The sequence below is a fragment of the Centrocercus urophasianus genome, unplaced genomic scaffold (assembly GCF_019232065.1).
Source record: "Centrocercus urophasianus isolate 14NV4802_14NV808 unplaced genomic scaffold, USGS_Curo_1.0 seq_16, whole genome shotgun sequence".
NCBI lineage: Eukaryota > Metazoa > Chordata > Aves > Galliformes > Phasianidae > Centrocercus > Centrocercus urophasianus.
The window spans coordinates 15885545-15904922 of record NW_024884711.1 but is presented as its reverse complement, the minus strand read 5'-3'; the positions used below and the strand labels follow the sequence as shown (position 1 = coordinate 15904922).

Below are 19378 nucleotides of genomic sequence, written 5' to 3'. Positions count from 1 at the left end.
CTGACCAAAAAGCTGCTCATACAGAAATGAGATGTTTAAGCAGGAGTAAATGCATAAGCAGGGTATCTGGGTAGCACAGCATTTAGCTGAGGGCCATGATTGATGATTCATCTTCGATTTAGCTGACGTAGCTGAAGAGATTACTGCTATTTTTGCTCCAGCTGTAAAAGGGGGATGTCTGCTCCTCAGCCATGGTGTCTGGTGTGTTAATTTAAACTGAAATCATGTTAGGTTAATTAATAACAATAGCTGGGAATGAAGCAGCTGAAGGTAGAGATCTCTTCTGCCCTGTCAGCAAAGCTGTCAGGGCTCAGGAGTCAGCGATTCTAATTAATGTGTTCCAGCAGTGGTTTCTACAAACCTATTTTCCATCTCACTGTGGTGGACTATGAGATGCTGTGTTCATCAGCTGTGCTGTCATAGCTGCGAGATGCTAACTTGCATCTGAGTGCATCATCATTTCTCCAGTGGTCTGACAGGCACAGTGGGGGTGAGTGGGTCTACTCTGCTCAAATGAGGCCTCCTCCATTTCCAAATGAATTAGTTTGAACACCTCATACCCAACAGAATTTAAGTTCAGAATTTAAGTGCCCTGCATTGTGGTTCCAACCAAAAATCCACATGGAGACTTACAGGAGCCCTTTGCCTCATCTGAGTTTAATTTGGTTACACTTAGATGAGATGAACCTGGTGCAAACCATCACAGGACACTCCTGATGAACTAGGAAGTTAGTGAAAGGATTACACCGTGCTAATTAGCATCTACTATTAAGATAGGATCTGAGTCTAAAATACAATGGGCCTCCCTGCGTACCTCCATACATGAACATTCTTGTTCTGAATGAGATCCTGTGTTCTTCCTTATCTCCATTGCAAACTTGGGTTTGTCTAACAAGGAAATTCATCCAGGCTGAGAAGGGGTGTGGATCTGAGGTGGAGTAGCAAGTTCTGCATGGATGTTAGCAGCCATTTCCATGTGTGAACAAGTCTTTAGCCTCCAGTCACAGACTTCTTTAATAACAGCTCTCTATCTGGAGCTGTGTCACTCTACAGATTACAAAGTACAAATTACTCATTGAACTTGCCTGGTACATAGGTCAGATCCAACTCTTTGTTATGTAGTAAATGGGTAGGCATCCGAAAGCTAGCACCCACTGAAAAGTGTCGGTTGGCTCAAAAGAAATATCCATCACTTTTAACACTGTGTGTGATACACACATCCTCTGAACTGTTCTTATTAACTTCTGCCATACAAAGAAGTGTGCAAAATCCTCCAAGTAGGAGGCAGAGAGAGAATAAAAACGTATTTGATTAGCTAGTGAATCCAAGGTGCATCTGAGTGCAAGTACTTACACACAGGAAACTCTAGTTCACGGGTCTTGGTGGGAGACTGCCACTCCTTAGGAAGGATCTCATGTCCGAGTGTAAAGGCTTGATGCCATGGAAAGTATAGTCTATGGGCAGCACGTCTGCCATTCATATGGAGATGGTGCCTTTCTCTTGAGCTGGAGTGGGAAGCCTGCAGACACCTGGCTGAAGGGCTGCCTTCTTTCCAACATGGTTGCTTCCAGCCCCTTTGCAGAGGCCAGTGGTCCATGAAGAGAACTTGGGCTTCTAGCAAAATGTTGGATATGTTATTCCTGTTAAAAGGTATCAAATCCAACACCCTGTTTTCACTGAGAACACCCTTAACTCATACATTAGCGCCTGTCCTAGGAGTGAAGTGCTGGCTTCTATTCTAGACTGCTTTCAGTGGGGCACATACAGATCTCCTGTAATCTGCCAGAGCTCTGACCAAGACCCACGTGTTGCCTTCCTTGGCACTTACTCTGTGGAGCTCTCCTGCAGAGCCATTTCTTGCAGGGGAGGTAGAGATGGGCTCTCTCTAAAGGTTGTGCTATCATCAGGAAAACACTTGGCAAACGCACAGCATAGAAGTAAGGAGCGTGGAATAACATCCCCTGTATGGAGAGATGAGCTTAGAATTCCTCTTACGCAAGGAGCTATCAGGTTTAGAGCACTACTTTCCTGATTCCTGTCATCATTGCCACTTGCATTTGCTTCTCTTGAGCTGGTGATCACTGGCTTGGGCCTTAATCTTCTGCAAACACAGACCCTTCAGCTCTCCCAGCAGCTGCTCTTCCACTGTCCAATTTTCATGCTGAGGTATCCATTTGATTTCATCCTAATCCACACAAAGTTCGTATTTCTCAGTGCTGGGGGAATTCCGACCCAGCAGGCACCAGAGTGGTTATTATATGGGATTAATGCATCTGCTATACAAAGATTCCTTCAAGACTGGTTTTTGGGGGGAGTTTGGGTGTCTTTTTTTTTTCTTTCTTTTCTTTATCTTTTACAGTACATACTCGAAGGATAATTTAACCCTTCTTTAGGCATGACTTTGTGGGTACGTGTGCATGGGAGTGTGTGCCTAACCCCCTAATGTGGGTGCAAGTTAAGGGATTGGTTTACAAACCCACATTTCCAAAGCACTAGATCTTGCATGGATCTGGCATGGAAACTTCAGAAAGCAGCCAGAAATGTAGTTGTCTCCACTCCCACCCTTTTTATTTCTGTGAATGAGTATGTAAGAGACCTATAAATCCAAAACTGTGCAGGCGTGGAGGAAATCATAAGAGTCAGCCTGGTGATATTACCATGGGGAGCTGTGAAATCACCGAGGATTTATACAAGCACACACGGCGATGTTGTCATTAAAAAGAAAAAAAAAGAAAAGAAATGGAAGGATGGCTGTTTGGCTGCGTGCTGTGTGTGGCAGCCACTTAGGACACATGGTTTCGGTATGTCCACTCTGTGTTCTGCTGGGAGTTGCCAACTCAAGGGCAGAAAGTTTTCCAGGCCTTAGCACTGGATTGGAAATCAGCTCCTTCTGGGGCAGTATAAAGCAATGCAGAGTTGGTTTGGTGACTTTGGCATTAGGGGAAAGGCTTGTAGGGGATAGAGGTCATTCCCACTGCTACATTCCAAGCTGCTGTCATTGAAGCCAGCCTCCAGATGACCTCAAAAGGACCTGAACCATCTCACTGTCCCTTCTGTAGGGTAAAATAATAAGCTCCATGCAATTAAAAGTGTTCTGTCTACTACAACGTTCGGTGTCCTCCCTCCCACCGTCTCAGCAGAAGATGCTCTGCAGGGTGTAGTGAGCAGCAAGCTCAGCCCACACTGCTCCACTGGATTGGGTTGGTGGATTTGTCTCCTCCACAGAAAATCCACATCCACCCACGACAGGGTGAGCAACCAGCTCCCACTGTGCAGCTTCCCTCTGCAGCCTTCAGCCTTCCCCCACTAGGAAGGAGTTTGGCAGCACGTGCTCTTGGCTTTATCCTATTTCTAGTGCATCTCTTGCACTCAGCCTGGGTGTCAAGGAGCATTTCCCCTTTCACACTCTATGTATCTGAGTTGGGAGGGTTTTGTTTTATTTATTTCTTTATTTATTTTAAATTTATATAGATGTATTTTCAAAAGGAACATAGAGAACGATAGGTAGGGTTTTTCCCCAAGCACTTTAGCAACTGCAATTAAGCATATTTAGGAAGTAGAACTAACTTGCTCAGGATTTTCCCTTCTCTACGGAGTGCTTATTTGCCGCAAGGGAAATGGGAGCAGGGAGGGGGTCGGGGATGCCTTAGCAAAGCGTGGCTCCCTGTAAAGAGCACTTCATGCGTCTCAAGGGCCCGGCAACCTGCTGCTAGGCAAAACAGAGTCAAAACGTGTTTAAAGCGTGTGTGCCTCCTCTCGTGTTTTCTGGTGTCCGGCTCTGCCGAGGGGACCGAGCTCCGGCTGCGGGCCGGGCAGGGCAGAGAGCTGCGGGCGGCGCGTCCCTGCGGTGCGGGGACTGAACCACAGTGATAATCCTCGAGGGGAAAGGAGAGAGAAGAGCTGGAGGGGGAAAGCAGTGAATAGAAAAAGTTTCAAACCTTTCCATACGGGAGCGTCTTGCCGTGTTGGTGCCGGGGGGGCCCCCCCCGCGGAGGAGATAAAGATCGGATCATTCGCGTTTTCTACCCAGCAGGAGTCAGGTTTAAGTAGAAAATCGGCAATCGAGGCGTACCTGAGCACTTAACAAGAAAAGAGCAGCACATGGGATGTGTTCCACAGACTTTCACTTTTTATTTTTTATTTTTATTGGCAGCATGACTAAAAGCATTCAAAACGGGTGTTGTGGATTGGAAATGAAGGATTCCTTCGGGTTGCTGCATACTCGTGGCAGGAGGTATGTGCTGGCACGTTGATGTGGTCCTTCCAGATTTGAGCAGATTTTTTGAAACTGGATTTTAATGAGAGAACGAGGGCAGGAAGAATATATCTACATGTGTAAATGTCATAAATAATGTGCACGTGTGTGTTTATATACAGATACATGGATATGCATGTCAGAGAAGATGTGGGATAAGGCATATACCATGGATTTAAGTGAAGAAGTGTTATGTTATGTCTCAGGAGAAGATGGTGAAGCCAGCTAAAGCACAGGGGAGTGTTTGTTCCTCTGTACTCACACTCTGCACATCCAGTCCTCAGCCACCTTTCCATTTTTGGGGTAGCCAATGGCAGTGGGAAGTGCAGTCGGGACAGATGGACAACTGCAGCCAAACGGAGGCCATGTGCCATGACATTCTCAGGTGCTGTGCTGGAAGGACTTGTTCCAGTTCACATGTAACGCTGTAACAGTGATTTCTCTCCCTAGATGCGTTGCCAGAACTTTTACGTCTGAGCAAAATGCTCTTGGCCTGGAAAAATGATGCTAATGTCAGCTCGGAAAGAACCAGAAAATTTGTCCTGAATTGTGACACTCAGGGGGAGGCATCGGGAGGTGCCGGTGCCCCCCAGTCTCGGAGGTGCCGCGGACTCGCTGTCTCCTGCCCTGCCCGGTGTGCCGCCGCCCGCCCGCTCCTGGGAAAAGGGCTTCTCTGTTGCGGGGAAAAAAAAAAAAAGAAAGAATGGGCGAGTACCTGGCTTGGCTCCTTTCATCTCTGCGGCCCATCAGCAGTGGGGGGCGCAAGAAGACAGCAGTTTGTGTAGGGCCGCGGTGATCACAGCCGCGGACCGCCGGCCGGGTGGGAGGAGGAGGTGGGATGCGGCGATTGGCGCTGCGGGAGGAGGGATGCGACACATGGAGGGGAGTGGGAGGCATGCGCAGGACTGAGTTGGCCGGGAAACAGGGATCTCGGCTTCGGCCGGAGCCCCGCAGAGCCAGGGCTGGGCGAGTTCCCTCCTCGAATCCTTCATGGATGCCAGAGACTTTGGGATTTGTTCCCGGCAGATGAGTCTCTGAAGGCGTGCGCTCCGAGCCGGCAGAGAACCAGAGCCGGCCAGCACGGAACAGCACTGCAGGGCAGCCCTGGAGAGAGCATCGTTAACCACGTCTGCAGCCTTCACGCTATTAGCCGTGCCTCGGGCAGTACTGCCCTTCCTGAGAAACAACCCCTGCCTTTCCCTGCCAGGGCTTCCCAGTATGTGCTCATTTCCTCTTTCAGAAACAGCAAGCACACAGGCACTTGAGCTTTGCTTCTAACATTAGCCTTTCTCACGCCCACTTTCAGGCAGGGCAGTTGCACGAACGTGCCTTGATTTCTCTCTCCCACAATATGCCAATACATATGATAGTCTGTCTCTCAGCTCGGCTTTCAGGATTCCCTGTTTGTTTCTAGCTGAACTCAGTGCCCGCTGACGAAAGTGTGTTACTTACTGTGAAAGTTTCCTACACCTCCACTTTTGCCTTATTTTTATCTCATAGGCTCAATAGTCTTCCGAAGCATGATGCTCAGAGTGTACCCAAAGCTGAGCTCTGAGAGAACAGAGACAAGCATGGGTGTGCAAGCTTGATCCCCATCAGCAGAATTCACCAGTGCTGCCATCAGTGCTCAGGGCACTGCTCCACACTCACCTGCCACAGGAGGCACCCCTGTCCCTGGCCAGTGGACCATGGGTTGGCCAGGCAGGGGAAGAAGAGGCAGTGGGCACTGAGGATGCACTCAGAATGCAAGCCCGGGGCAGAGCTGAGTGAAACAACTTGAAGTACTTGGCTAGAGCTCTGGGATGGACGTTCTGCTCTTGTCAGATAAACCTAGCCTATGGATGTGCTACCCCTGAGAGCTCTGCATGGATGTACTGGTGCAAAAATAAACCAGGCAGCCACAGCTGCTGTCAAGGTGTATCATGATAATTTGGTGTTATTTCATCTTGAATGCCAGTAGTCAAAGTTTCTTGAATTCATGGCTGGGCGTTAAGGGTTTTGACTTTTGATTCATGATAGTAGATATTGGGTAAAATTTTCAGTCAAAGTGTCCCTGAGGTCCATATTCAAGGTTTGTTTTTTGTCTGTTTGTTTATTTATTTTCCCCTGGGTAGAACTTGAATGAGGCAGAGATGGACAAAACTTCTGTCTCAGTCCATTAACTTTTCTCAGGATCATCAGCATGGAGTGAGGAGATTGCCATTGGGATGGCTGTGCTAGGTAGCTGGATTTTCTTTTTTCTTTCTCTCTCTCCCCCCCCCCCCGCCCCCCCCCCCCGCCTCTGCCCTTAGTTTTTTAGCCTATTTTCCAATATTTTTTTGGTACATACCTTTCCATTCCTCCTCCCCCAAATGGAGTGTCTTTACATGTATCTGTAGTTTGTTCCCATGAGGTCATTTCTTCTCCTACATGAATCAAAAGGAAAATTCCCCTTCTTTCCAAGTGATGTACAGTTGTGTCTCTGGAGCAATACATTCACTTCAGAAAACACTTGAGTAACCAATCCCCTGATTGTGAGAGGTCCCTCAGCTCTTCAGAGAAACCTTCCATAGAGATTTCTCGATCCTTTCTTGGGGAAGAAAATGGTCCCCAGGATCCAAGTATACAAGCTGGGATGGAATCACAGAAGCATAGAATATCTTGGTTTGGAATTGACCTTAAGGCCCATCCAGTTCCAACCCTCCTGCAATGGGTAGGGCTGCCACCAGCTAAGGCTGCCCAGGGCCCCACCCAAACTGGCCTTGAGTGCCTTCAGAGATGGGGCATCCACAGCTTCTCTGAACCCAATCTCTCTTGCCAGAGGAGATGGGGATTACACTTCTCCCTCTCAGGGTCTATCCCCAGTGCTTTGAGCTTCGGTTCCAACTCTCTCCACCCTGGCTTGATAAGACTGTGGAAACGTAGCTTTGCTTCAGCTCAGTGTCAATTTGGCCCATATAGAGCAGAATCAGGCCTAAAACTTCCCATGTCTGGAAAGGGAGGTTCTGCAAGAGGGAACAGACAGCTGCCAGCTGTAACTGCGTGCTGTGTGATGAGGCAGACACCAATGATACCGTGTGTGACAAACACCCCTCATGAATGCCCCGTTCCTCCCGGGGCACAGACACCCATGATGGGGGCCCTGGGGATGTACAGCATGGAGAGTTGGGGGCTGAGTTTCCCTTCAGTTCAATCTAAAACAAAACAAAACAAAAAATCAAAAATCTTCAACATGGGATCCACCAAAATGCTGTTCATTTTCATTTACCTGTGCCTTCTGCCAAATGAAATTCGCACTATAAATATTCTTCTGTTTTCAAATCAGTAAGTTTGCCACGCAGATTATGTTTTTACAGTTCACGGTAACACTAAAAAGATGCAGCAGTTTTATGGCTCTTGACGAGTCTGGAAGTGATAGCAACTGAAATCAAAAGCCCAAATTCCTTTACAATGTACTCACTGACAACAGTGAAGCAGCAGATCTGGTTTCCACGAGCAAATTGTCCTGGTTGTTCTTGGAGCAGAACCGGGCCCTTCTTCTTCAGGTTTTGGTGGAACGAGTTATAATCTCTGAAGCCTATGGTGGTGGCAGAGAAATGCTGCTTCTGGCAGCTAGCAAGGAAAACAATAATAATGAAAAGAAAAGCAGATGCCTTCCATGCAGATGCCTGGATCCCATATTCGGAGCTACACAGAGGCAGATATCTGTGCTGGATCGGATCCTGTAAATGACATTACACGCTCTCCTGGGCACATCCTACTCGCAGCTCTGTCTTCTCTCCTCAGTGCACTTATGTGTTATTTGCTGTCAATCTATCAGCTTGTATTTATGCCCAGCATCATGCACCTATCATTCTCTTCTTTCCAAAGCTTCCACCTCTAACTGTGTTGTAAAAAATAGCCTTAATAGAACAGTGATAATTACGTCATTATTGTTAACACTATCCATTAAAAATGGAAAAATAAGCTGTCTGATTTCGTCGCCTGCTTGTGCTTTCATATCAGTGCTTTCTTTGGCACTAAATTGTTCTGCGATTTACCAGTGCTTTCCCTGTCTTAGGGAGACGACAGGGGTTGTGTTTCAGACGGGCTGTGGTTGCACCGTGGGATCACAGCCACCTCAGGACAGCATCGGCCTCGAGTCCCCATATCCAATGACCGACGGGAGAAAAGGAATTTCCCGTGGCTAAAAAGTGTGTGATGGATATTTCCTTCTCCGGGCTCTGCACTTCTGAGGGACACCTTTGATTTATGGTTATGTTACTCTGGAAATGTTTGAATGCCCCTCTATATTTCTTTGGTTTGGGATGAGATTGTGTTCGTTTCCTGCTCATACATCGGGAATCCTTTCTGCCGCGATTTGTGCCTTCTGAATGCTGTCTCCCTGCTCTTGCCTCGGCCATAATTCAGCAAGGAGAGCTGAAAGGTCGAAGGAATAAATCAGTTTGGAAAGTTTTGAGGGTAGTTCTGACGTCCAGATTGTGACCAACAGAGTGAGGGAGACTTCATAAAAATCTCTGTAGAAAAAAAAGAAAGAAAGAAAAAAGAAAAAAAAAAAAAAAAAAAGAAAACCCCGTAGAGATATACTTTCCAATCTGCCTGGAAATTAATCCCAAATGAGGGAGTCTCCTTCCAAATCGGACTTGACAGATCTGTGGGAAACACAAGGCAGAGGCAAAGCCGGAGCCGTTCCCGGCGCAGCATCACTCACAGGGAGAGGGGAGCGGGACGGGACGGGACGGGCTGTGTGGGAAGGGGCTGTCGTGGCCGTGCATCCTCCTTGGGGCTGTGAAAATAAAAGCAATGCACGAAGCGCCGTGCTAATGCACTTTGAGCCCAGCAGAGCCTTTTTTTCTTTTTTTTTTTTTTTTCTTTCTTTGTTTTTCTTTTTTCCTTTTTTTCCCCTTCACTAAGACTCCATTCGGGCCTTGAGCTCTGTGTTTACTCTTGGCAAATAGCTCTGCGTGTAGGGTGTCTGACTGCCTGTCCGTGTGTAAGTGTGTGTTTTGCAGCCCGTGCTGCCGCTGACTCACACCGCCCCTCACAACGGCCAGCAGCACGGGAGCGACAAACTCCGGGGGTGGTGTCCGGTGGGATCGGGCTGAGAGCAGGGCGAGGAATGAGGCAGCAATGGATTAGAAACGAAAATAATCAGATCGGTGGGGATCGGCCGGGGTAACCGGTGGGAACCATCGCGAGGGCTCCAACCTGATGCAGACAGGAAGATTTCCTGCAAACTTCCCGGCAGTCATCATGTACATCGGCCCGTCTGGGGAAGCTCCCCTGCGTTCTGCATTCGGCTCCTTGTTACTGTTTTAATCAGAAAGAGATATGAACGTCCCTCCCCTCGCTGCTCCAAAACTGGTAGTAATGGGGAACTGCGCAGACACAACAGACCTCCTCAACTACCTGCCTGAGCCAGGAGGGAGTCCGAAGGCGAGCTTCCCCGTGAGACCGGCTCTGAGCGGGGCCTCGGGGGAGGCGAATCCTTCACGCAGCCCTCAGAGGCGATGGTGACACGAAACTAGCCAGTAACGAAGCGGCCACCAGAGCCCCACGGGCACGGCGCTGCCCGAACTGCCGCATCTCGACACGGCTGCTCCGCTCCGCACTGCCCTCATCCCCGTGCACCGCTCCCCGTCCCAGCCCCGGCCTCTGAGAGCAAGAGGCGGTGGAGACGGACTGCTAAAGTCAGTCCGTTCATCCCTTCTCCAGCAGCTGGGCCCGATTCTGCAGCCCGCTTCGGGGGCTCCCCTGTCCCTGTCCGCTCCCGGGAGCCGGACTGCGGCGGCGGGTCCTCGTCAGGAGCGCGGAGGGCACACATCGGGTCTGAGTCTGGCAAGGGAAAGAAGGGGAAGGGAACCGAGCGAGGAGTTTTCGATACATAAGGCAACACATGTGTGATGAAATCAGTGCGGTCTGAGCGGGGTGGTGCGTGGTGTGTGTGCCCATAAACGAGTACGCGTGTCTCACAGGCAGAGCGAGAGATTGGTGGCGGTACCCTGTAAAAATTCCTGCTTTATCCCCCTGAAATCGGCATTCTATTGCTGCAGCACGTCTTCACCCATGGACCGAGAGGATGGGGAGTCTGTTTGTTTGTCTGTCTGTCTATTTGTCTCTCTGTCTGCCTGCCTTCTTGCTTCCTGCTCGCGGGGCTCTACAGAAAATCCCAGCGTGTTTCCCATTGCTCTGCCCGTTCCCTACCAAAGCGACGTCACTTCAAATATGCCAGTAAATTCCTTACCGGGTAGGAAACGTAATTGGCTGAATGTTTTCTGTAACCCGACTAGCCAATAACGCTCCAAGAAAAAAAAATTGAGAACAATCTCGTTACGGCAGATGGTGAGAATGACCTGACACTACACGTGCGAGTCAATATGAACTCGAGATGAGATCCTTGCTGCACTCATTAGAAATATCGAAATACACCAAGGAGAGCACATATTTGGGGTGCGAGGTCTCTGATTTTCAGACAAGTGCTGTCCTTGTGGCTGCCCCCGTCATCTCTGGTTTGCAGCGTCTGCTGATGAGAACGAGTTCTGGCCTTGATAATGCGAATTTCTCTCTGTATTGCTCTGGCAGAGCTTCTTCTCGCAGTTGTTCCTCCTGAAAGTAGATAACAATGTATGCAAAACTATTAAATAAAAAGTAGAAAGGGGAGGAGGACGAAAACCCTCCTAAAAGAGAATCGAAAATATGGAAAATGAAGGAAGAAATGAGACTAAATGATAAAGACCAGGTAGACAGACTACCTACAGTTACGACAAGTGAAGTCGGTTCTATCTTTTCCGCTGTAAAAAGCAATAAATTTGTAACCGCATTTCCGAATTTTCAACTATCGTTTAATCTCAATCAAAACTCTACGAACAGGCACCGATACTTAATCATAACGAGAAGCCAAGGCTGTTTCTACATTCGAATGTCAGTAGCGCATTTCCTTATCCTCGAGTTTGCAAAGGATTTCTAACGCCTCATCCATGCAGCTCTGCGGAAGCCGATTGCCAGCAATAAATAATGCATCGAAGGAAGAGGCTTCGGTACGCATCTTCTCACTCCCAGGATGCGACTAAGGCTCTTCGCCTCGGTTTTACATCAAGGCGGTGGCTTAAAGCAATCAAAAGGCTCTGTTAATGGCCAAGCGGGGCTTCCCCCCGCGGAACTCTGCCCGCATGTTACAACCTCTTTGCAGCTCCGCTCCATATGCATCTCCCTTTCACACTTCCCTCTCCATCGCGGCTCCTAAACCAGGTGCATCACGCGTTGAGCCCATTAGCTCCGACTCTTCCTTTCATCTTCCCCATGGCAGACGTTTCTATTTATCCGCTGGCAATCAATGTGTGGCGTCACTAGTGGTACTGTAATGACGACTGCACCATTGTGGATGACAGCTTAGAAAGAAGAGGGCAATGGTGATCCCTCCCAGAGCAGCACGGCACAGAGCAGCGCTCGCATCACAAGGTCACCCCATCTCCCCGCTGCTCCTCCGCACCGCCTGCAGCGGGTCGCGGGCTGCGCACGGGGCTGGGGAGGGAGCGGCGGGGAGGGGGGGGACGAGATCTGGATTTGTTTCCCCCCTCCCTTAAGAGAAGCCACGATGGAAAGCAGGAAGGAGATGGTGATGTTTCTGGAAGGGACGCAACTTGGCGCTCTGGTTGGCAAGAGGATGCCTAATTTGGCCGAAACGGTGAGGAGCCCCGCTCCGGAGCCGCAGGAGAAGATGATCCCTCGGAACTGCCTCAGCCCCAGACCTGGCCCCTTGTCGTCCCGGGAGAGAGGAGGAGGAGGAGGAGGTGGCGGCGGAGAAGACGAAAAGGAGGTGGAGGTGCTGCCGGGGACAGGGACGGTGCCGGAGAGCCGCTCGGCGGCGGCAGCGCTGCTCGGGGCCGGACAGCAACCCCCCGGCACGGAGCCCCCCTCTAGCAAAGGGCAGCAGAGCAGCTCGGACACCGAGTCGGATTTCTATGAGGAAATCGAGGTGAGCTGCACCCCGGACTGCGCCACGGGGAGCGCCGAGTACCAGCACAGCAAAGGTACCCAACTCCTTCCCATGCCTGCAGCCCCCTCCCGCTCCCGGGCTGGGGGGCAGCACCGGGGGGCGGGGGGCTGCCGGAGGGGGGCTTCCCCTCAAAGCCGGGGCGGGGGTGGCGGGGGGATTCCCTTCTCCAGTCCATCCCTCGGCCCCCGGCTTCCTGGCATCGAGCTGCTCGCTGGGGAGGCGGAGGGCACGACAGCGGGCAGCCGCCGCGCCCCTGGAGGGCAGCCAGGTTTCCCTGAGCATCAAATCCGCAGCCGGTCCCGCAGGGCCCCTGGGTCAAGAGCCCCCCGCACCGATCCTTTTATTTTATTTTCTTCCTTCCCTACTACGCGGACGGTGCCTTCTCCAGGAAACCCCTTCGGATCTTCCCCAGCGGCGCGGTTCTGAGCGCGAAGGGGGTGGGCACGGGGGAGCAACATCAAACGGGTTTTCTGGCCGAGAGCTGTTTGTGGTTTCGCAGGGTGAAATGTGCCCGGGCGAGTGCGGAAGCGCCCGTAAAGACCGTAAAATCGCTCGCCGACTCCTGCCTGCCCCGAGTGCGGCGGAGAGGTCCTTGTTTGCACGTTGAGTTAAAAAAAAAAAAAAAAAAAAAAAAAAAAAAGAAAAAGAGGTCCAAATTACCTTGTCACTTCTGTGTCTCGATGGCGCCAGCTCGGAAATGGTCCCAATGAATTAATTGCCTTTGGTCTCGGGCACAATGAGAGAGAGTTGCATTTGAAAGAAAACGCAGCGGCCAGGCCCCTTCTCCCCCAGCCCCTTCTCCCTATTCCCACCTTCTCATCCCGGTGGAGCCCCCCCAGTCCTAACAACGATCCGCTTCTCTCCTCTCCCCGCTCCTCCATCACTCGAAGAAGAAGCTGGGAAGTGCGGACGGCGATGTCTGCCTCCATTCCGTCCTTTAGGGGCTCTCGGAAAACATCCCACCTCGAGCTCTGGAGGCTGAGCAGAGGGTCCCCAGGGCCTGACCCCCTCCCCGGGGTGGGGGCTGGGCTCCTGCCCGCCGACTGCTCCGCTCCCGGGCCCTCACTGGGCTGCGGGAAGGCCTTGGGCACACCTGCCCTTCCCAGCCCTCGGAGCCGGGGATGCTGCGGCAGCCTCCGGCTTCACAGCGCGGGGATTGAGCGGGCGGCCCGGCGGTCACTGCCGGGGTGCCGTATGCATGTTTTGAGTCATCACCTCTTTCTCCAGCCCCGCTTCTCATGGATATCTCCCAAGCATCCCTACTCTAGGGGAGCAGGCATAAAAAAGACACAAACGGGAAGGCGTGCGGGGGAGAGGGCAGCTCTATGGGGTGACGGGCGGGGAGCATTCCCCCGTGCCCACCCATCTCCCAGCATGTGTCCCTCCTGCTGGCTCCACTCTTAGGCCAGTGCTCCGAGACTCGGGCCGGCAGCCCCGGCGGCGGCGGGGATCACCCCAAGGGCGGCGGCGGCGGCGGCGGCTCCCAGGGCCCGCTGAGCTGCAGCGCCAGCGACCAGATGCGCCGGTACCGCACCGCCTTCACCCGCGAGCAGATCGCCCGGTTGGAGAAGGAGTTTTACCGGGAGAACTACGTGTCCAGGCCCCGGAGATGTGAGCTGGCGGCTGCTCTAAATCTGCCAGAAACCACCATCAAGGTACACACGGATCGGACATGTTTCCAATTAGCACGATATAAATCTATATAGCCAAACTTCCTTGCAAAACTCGGGAAAGCACTTCGCCAGCGCAGCCCTCTCTCACACCCCCGCCCCCCGCCCCTCTCCCGGCCCTACCCGCACCCCGCAGCATGCGGCATTGCGGGGGGAGGGGGACGACGCGGCTCCGGGGCCATCCCAGCCAGCACCGCTAATCCGGTCTCTCCCCACTGGATTATAGCTAATCTTCTCCTCAGCCCAATCCAAAACTCTCTCGGCTGTCGAGGGAGGGAATAGGAGGGCAGTAGAAGCTCCGAATCTCTTTTTTCCCCGCTCTGCTTCTCTATTTGCTGTAGCATTCGCACCACATAATAATAAAATTAGGGGAAAAAAAAAAAAAAAAAAAGAAGGAATCCCAGGTAATTCTGTCTGCAAGAGGCAGAGCGGTCGGGTTTGCCCGGAGGGTTCCCTGGAACGAGCCCCTGTGGAAGAAAGGGAGATAAGCACCCAAACGAGATAACCCCATTGGGTCTCTCTCAGGATTCACAGAGCTTTAAGCGATCCCTTCAAGGAGCGGGGGCTGTTGCCGGTGTCGGCTCGGCCACGGGGAGCGGTCCCGGGGCTCAGCCACGCACGGAGCCGGGAGATGCGCGGCAGTGGCGGGTGACGGCTGTGGCCTCCCCTCTCTCCGCAGGTGTGGTTCCAGAACCGGCGGATGAAGGACAAGCGGCAGCGCCTGGCCATGACCTGGCCGCACCCGGCGGACCCGGCGTTCTACACCTACATGATGAGCCACGCGGCCGCCACCGGCAACCTGCCCTACCCCTTCCCATCCCACCTGCCCCTGCCCTACTACTCCCACATGGGCATCGGGGCCACCTCGGCCTCGGCCGCCGCTCCCTTCAGCACCCCGCTGCGGCCGCTGGACACCTTCCGCGTCCTGTCCCACCCGTACCCGCGACCGGAGCTGCTCTGCGCCTTCAGGCACCCCTCTCTGTACCCCGCCCCGAGCCATGGACTCGGCAGCGCCGGTGGCAGCCCCTGCTCGTGCCTGGCGTGCCACGGCAGCCCGTCCAACGGGTTGGCACAGAGACCCGCCGGGTCAGACTTTACCTGCTCGGCCACCACCAGGACGGACTCCTTCCTCACTTTCACCCCCTCGGTGCTGAGCAAAGCCACCTCGGTTTCCATGGACCAGCGGGAAGAAGTACCTTTAACGAGATAAAGCTTCGTCTCAGGGTTGTTCAATAGTTCGCCCCTTTCCCGGGTGCTCTTCGAGTTAATGTACGTACGGTTGATGTTAATTTAATCGTGTTCTATCCCCAGAAGTGGACACCTATGGGAAAAAAAAAAAAAGAAAAAAAAAGAAAAAAAAAGAAAAAAAGAACAAAAAAGACTAAAAATGACTCAGTCTTGAAAGGATTTACATTCCATGGGGGAAAAAGAAAAAGGAAAAAAAAAAAAAAATGAACAGGGACGAGCAGTGATTTATCTCGGAGAAGGGTTTTAAGCACGGAGAAGAAACAAAATCTACCTGAATGAAACACATTTCATTCAACACAGAGATGAGCGGGGACTTTCTTGTCGATTGACAGACTTACTACCGGGGCCAGAACTTCTGCGGGTTACAGCAACCGACCTTATGCACAGAGCTATGGGACTGAGAGGGGAAATCTGAAATACTTGAAAGAAACATTATCTCGATAACGAAATGGCTGGTGCGCATGAAGAAAGCAAAGCTGCGATCCACCGGGGCGTTCAGAAAATAAAACCAACGATCAAACAGCAAAACCAAAAGGTTTCAGGATTGCAATTCAATAGTATTATCCAGTAATTTCTATAGAGAAAAACAATGCTTTGCCATAAAGAAAAAAACCTGACATTCTGTGCATTGCTATCGTGATTTAATTGCATTCTTTACTGTCCCTTGTCTCCTCCTTCACTTTGAGCAGAACTGCAGCATCGCATCTCCTCTTTCATTCCAACTTTTAGTTTTAAGAGGTAGACAGGAATTGGCAGGGAAAAAAAGAAAAAAAAGAAAACACGAGCTGCTGCTTCTCTACGGGTCAGAGCTATTTGTCCTTTAAATAACAACGTCCTATTATCAGTCGCTGAAATGTGCACACACCGACGAAATTAGCAAGTGATGTATATGTAAGAAGGGTTTTTGAATACCGAATGTACAATGTTCCGTGAGCAGAGCCCCCGTGCCAAACGCTAACAAGCCGCCAAGGGAAGAGATTAGGTGACAGGGAGCAGCACTCCTTCAGACAATCACCAGTCTGTAAATTGGAGCAAAGGCGATTTCCTTTCCTTTGTACTGCCTTCTCTCACTGACTTCTGGATGCGGCTCTTTCCCATCCTCCCTTCCCTCTCCCCCCCTCTTCCCCCCCTTTTTTTTTACATTTCAAGTGCTGTTTTTTATTTCCTTCCCCACCCTGCTCTTTGCATCTGTATGTGCCCTTCACACTGCTCTCTCTTCCTTCTGGAGGAGGATTTCTTCCGCATACCCTCCCCTTTCCCCTTCAGGTATTTCGGAAGGAGGTAGCACCATCGCTTTTGCTCGGGTTTCCGTCAGCCTACAGTTCTGAAAGCAAACACGCACATCGAGCTGGGCTGAAGTTCCTTCCAAAACAGAATTTGTTTATTTGACTCTATTTTTAAATAGCCCAAAGACCGTCATCATTTGTTACCGTGTCGGAACAAAACACAGTACCACCACAGTACCACCACCGCTAACTGCAAAGCTGATAGGCACATTTAAACGACACATCATCCACATTTTTATTGCGCTTGTTTAAAAAAAAAAAAAAAAAAAAAAAGGAAAACAAAAAACAAAAAACCAACCAACAAAGCGTTGCTTAAGACGAATTTCACCTCCGTGCAGTTGCGGTTCGCCAAGCAGGAGGACAAAAGCTGGCCGAACCGAGTCGGGCTGACACCTCCGCTATCGGCTGTGCGCTCAGCTGCTGAGGACCTCCGGTCCGTTCTCGCTCTGTCCTCAGCGCAGGGAGCACAGAGCAGCTCTTCGCTGCAGTGGATGGAAAGCAGGGGAGAGACGCGAGCGTGCCAGGATATATTTTTCCAATCTAAAATTGTTTATTAGAGCCTTTTGTTATAAAACAGATCCAAAGTCATCATCTTTAAATCATTAAGGGCAGATTGTTCCTCCCTCTCTGAGCGAGATGTCCTCATGGACATGGAAACTGATGGCCCTTTTTGGACACTCACAAATAGATTCCCCTCCCCCCACCCTCTGGAAATAACAACTGTAAACAGCGTCCAAGGGCAGAGCTAGGGAAAATCTTGGCTTCCCTCCCCCACGACTTTGCCTTTTAGCACGCTCGAGAAAAAAAAAAAAAAAAAAAAAAAAGTTCGGTAGGACAGGAGCTGAGGAGCGACCCAGAAGCCCTGGCAACGCCGGGGACAGGAGGCGTCGGATGGGTCTGAGTGCCACGCAGTAAAGCCGGGGGGATCCTGAGTGGCCGCAGTCCTCCTGCCGGCCGGGCAGAGGCACCTGCTGCCATCGCAAGGCGCGGTCACCCCTTCTGGGATGCAGCGGGTTGCAATGCGCAGTGAGCTAGGGGGGCCATATGTATATATATACATACAAGTATACATATTAAAATATATATACACGCATATACACGTGCGTCAAATACACGTATTTTATATAGATGGGGGTGCGTGATGTGCGTGTGAGGGGAAACGTAGCCATCCCGCACCACCTCTGTGGGTAAAGGGGACAGACCTCGTGCAGAGGCACGCACCGAGCACGGTCACTCCGCACCCGCGGCTCCCGCACCCCCTGGCTGTCGTGCCCGGAGGGGGCTGCGGCACAGGGGGTGGCAGTGAATTTCTCTGCGGCTCGGTCACAGGGCAGAGATTGCCTGCGACAGGTAAATAGGCTCCGGGTCGCAGTAATGCCGAGAGTATTTTCAGTTAATAGGGGAGGGAAAATGAGGTGTCTGGAGCGATATTGGAAAGTACAAGATCGATGATCCGTCCTCGTGTCCAATCAGCAGCCTTTAATTGACTGTATTTTCTAGGTAATTGAGCCGCTGTGCTCCTAAATTGAAGTGGAAGATATAACAATACATCTCGCCGGGAGGAATTACTCATTACTTCATAATGAAATTTTCCTTTTGCTGCGTGGGGCCGGGGCCATTAACGCCTTCGCCGCCGGAGGGGGTGCCCACGGCCCTACGCGGGGCATCGCTCTCGGCCACATGCGGGGCACCCACAGGGAGGGCAGCGGTTCTGCCTCGGCACTTCCTCCCCCTCCCCCCCTCCCCGATTCCCCCGCCGCTTCGGGCTCCTCCGGTTGCCGAGGTTGAGACCCCCGATCGCTGAGGTGCTGGGCCGGACCGGGCCCTGCGGGAGGTGCCCACCCCCGTGTCACCGGCGGGCTCTGGGCTGCCTTCGGTTGCCCCGTGGCCGCTCCCCAGCCAGCCCAATTCGGCTCCGAAAGGCCTTCCCCGCCTTGTTAGCGTTTGATTGATTGCCTTATTAAAGCGTGTTCTTGTAAGTGTGACCGAGCTGATTGCACTGCATATGTTTGGGATAATGCTCATTTTAAACAACTGAATAATAATAATACCAATAAAAAAAGGACCGCGAGAGGAAGAAGATGAGCTCTGGAGAATGGGTTAAGCCTAAACGATCCCGAGGAGCGGTGCTGTAACTCGCGCATTAAATTGCTCCGTTACCATCAAATCACTCAGCCCCCTTCGGCTCCGCTCAACCCATCTCTGTTGTGTTTTATGTCACCTTCTGTGCCATTAAGTGAGATAGCGCCGAGACTGCCGCTTACGTCCCCGTCTCAGACCATACGTTTTTATTAAGGCTGTATGATTAAACGGGACCTGATCTGCTTTCCCAGCACTATTCTTTCCTCCAGCGCCCAAATCATTAGAAAATCGGCTCTCCATCTTTCCCATTTTCTGCTCGGTTGTTAGGTCGTTTGCCAGCACCTGCAGCAAAGAGTGCGGCACCCTTAGCTTTTGACTCGTGTATCCGAAGGATCCTTTTGTTTCCTATTCTTCTCCCTATTCTTCTTCGCACGGCCGCTTAATTTTACTGCCCCTGCGAACACCCTCCGCCATATGTCACCCCGAGGCCGGGTCTCGCAGCTCACAATGCTGTCACCCGGGGTACCGCACCGCCGGGGTGAGTCGGAGCGTCCTACCGCAAATGGCCCCATTCGGGCGCATCAGGTTCCTGCGTGGGACGTGACTCCCACGTCCTTTCGCTTCATCCCTTCACTCCTGACTCCCCGTTTGTTCCTCGCTCCCCTCTCGCTGCTCATTTTCGCGTCCCCTCCACGCCCGCGGAGGCGCTGAGCGCTGTCCCGTGGATGGGCAGATCCTGCGTGGAGCAGCTCCCCTCCTTCCCCAAGTTTTTTCTTTTTCTAATTCTCTCATTCCCTTCTTTCAAACACGAAAGCAAAGAGACCACCGCAATTTTCTGCTCATGTTTTTTTTCCCTTTTCTT

The 19378-nt window shown here is 51.6% G+C and overlaps 1 protein-coding gene across 1 annotated transcript; it reads left to right on the top strand.

Moving 5' to 3' along the window:
* Nucleotides 1-11828: 11828 nt before the first annotated feature.
* EVX1 (even-skipped homeobox 1) lies at nucleotides 11829-15110 on the top strand. The gene is made up of 3 exons (XM_042817547.1): nucleotides 11829-12264; nucleotides 13635-13885; nucleotides 14580-15110. The coding sequence occupies exons 1-3, from the start codon at nucleotides 11829-11831 to the stop codon at nucleotides 15108-15110; spliced, it is 1218 nt and encodes a 405-aa protein (XP_042673481.1).
* Nucleotides 15111-19378: the final 4268 nt, after the last annotated feature.

Bases quoted from the DNA above. Each gene is read 5' to 3' on its own strand.
- EVX1 (XM_042817547.1), top strand. From the start codon at position 11,829: ATGGAAAGCAGGAAGGAGATGGTGATGTTTCTGGAAGGGACGCAACTT. The intron at 12,265-13,634 runs GTACCCAACTCC...CTCCACTCTTAG, and splicing joins CGAGTACCAGCACAGCAAAG to GCCAGTGCTCCGAGACTCGG. The intron at 13,886-14,579 runs GTACACACGGAT...CTCTCTCCGCAG, and splicing joins TGCCAGAAACCACCATCAAG to GTGTGGTTCCAGAACCGGCG.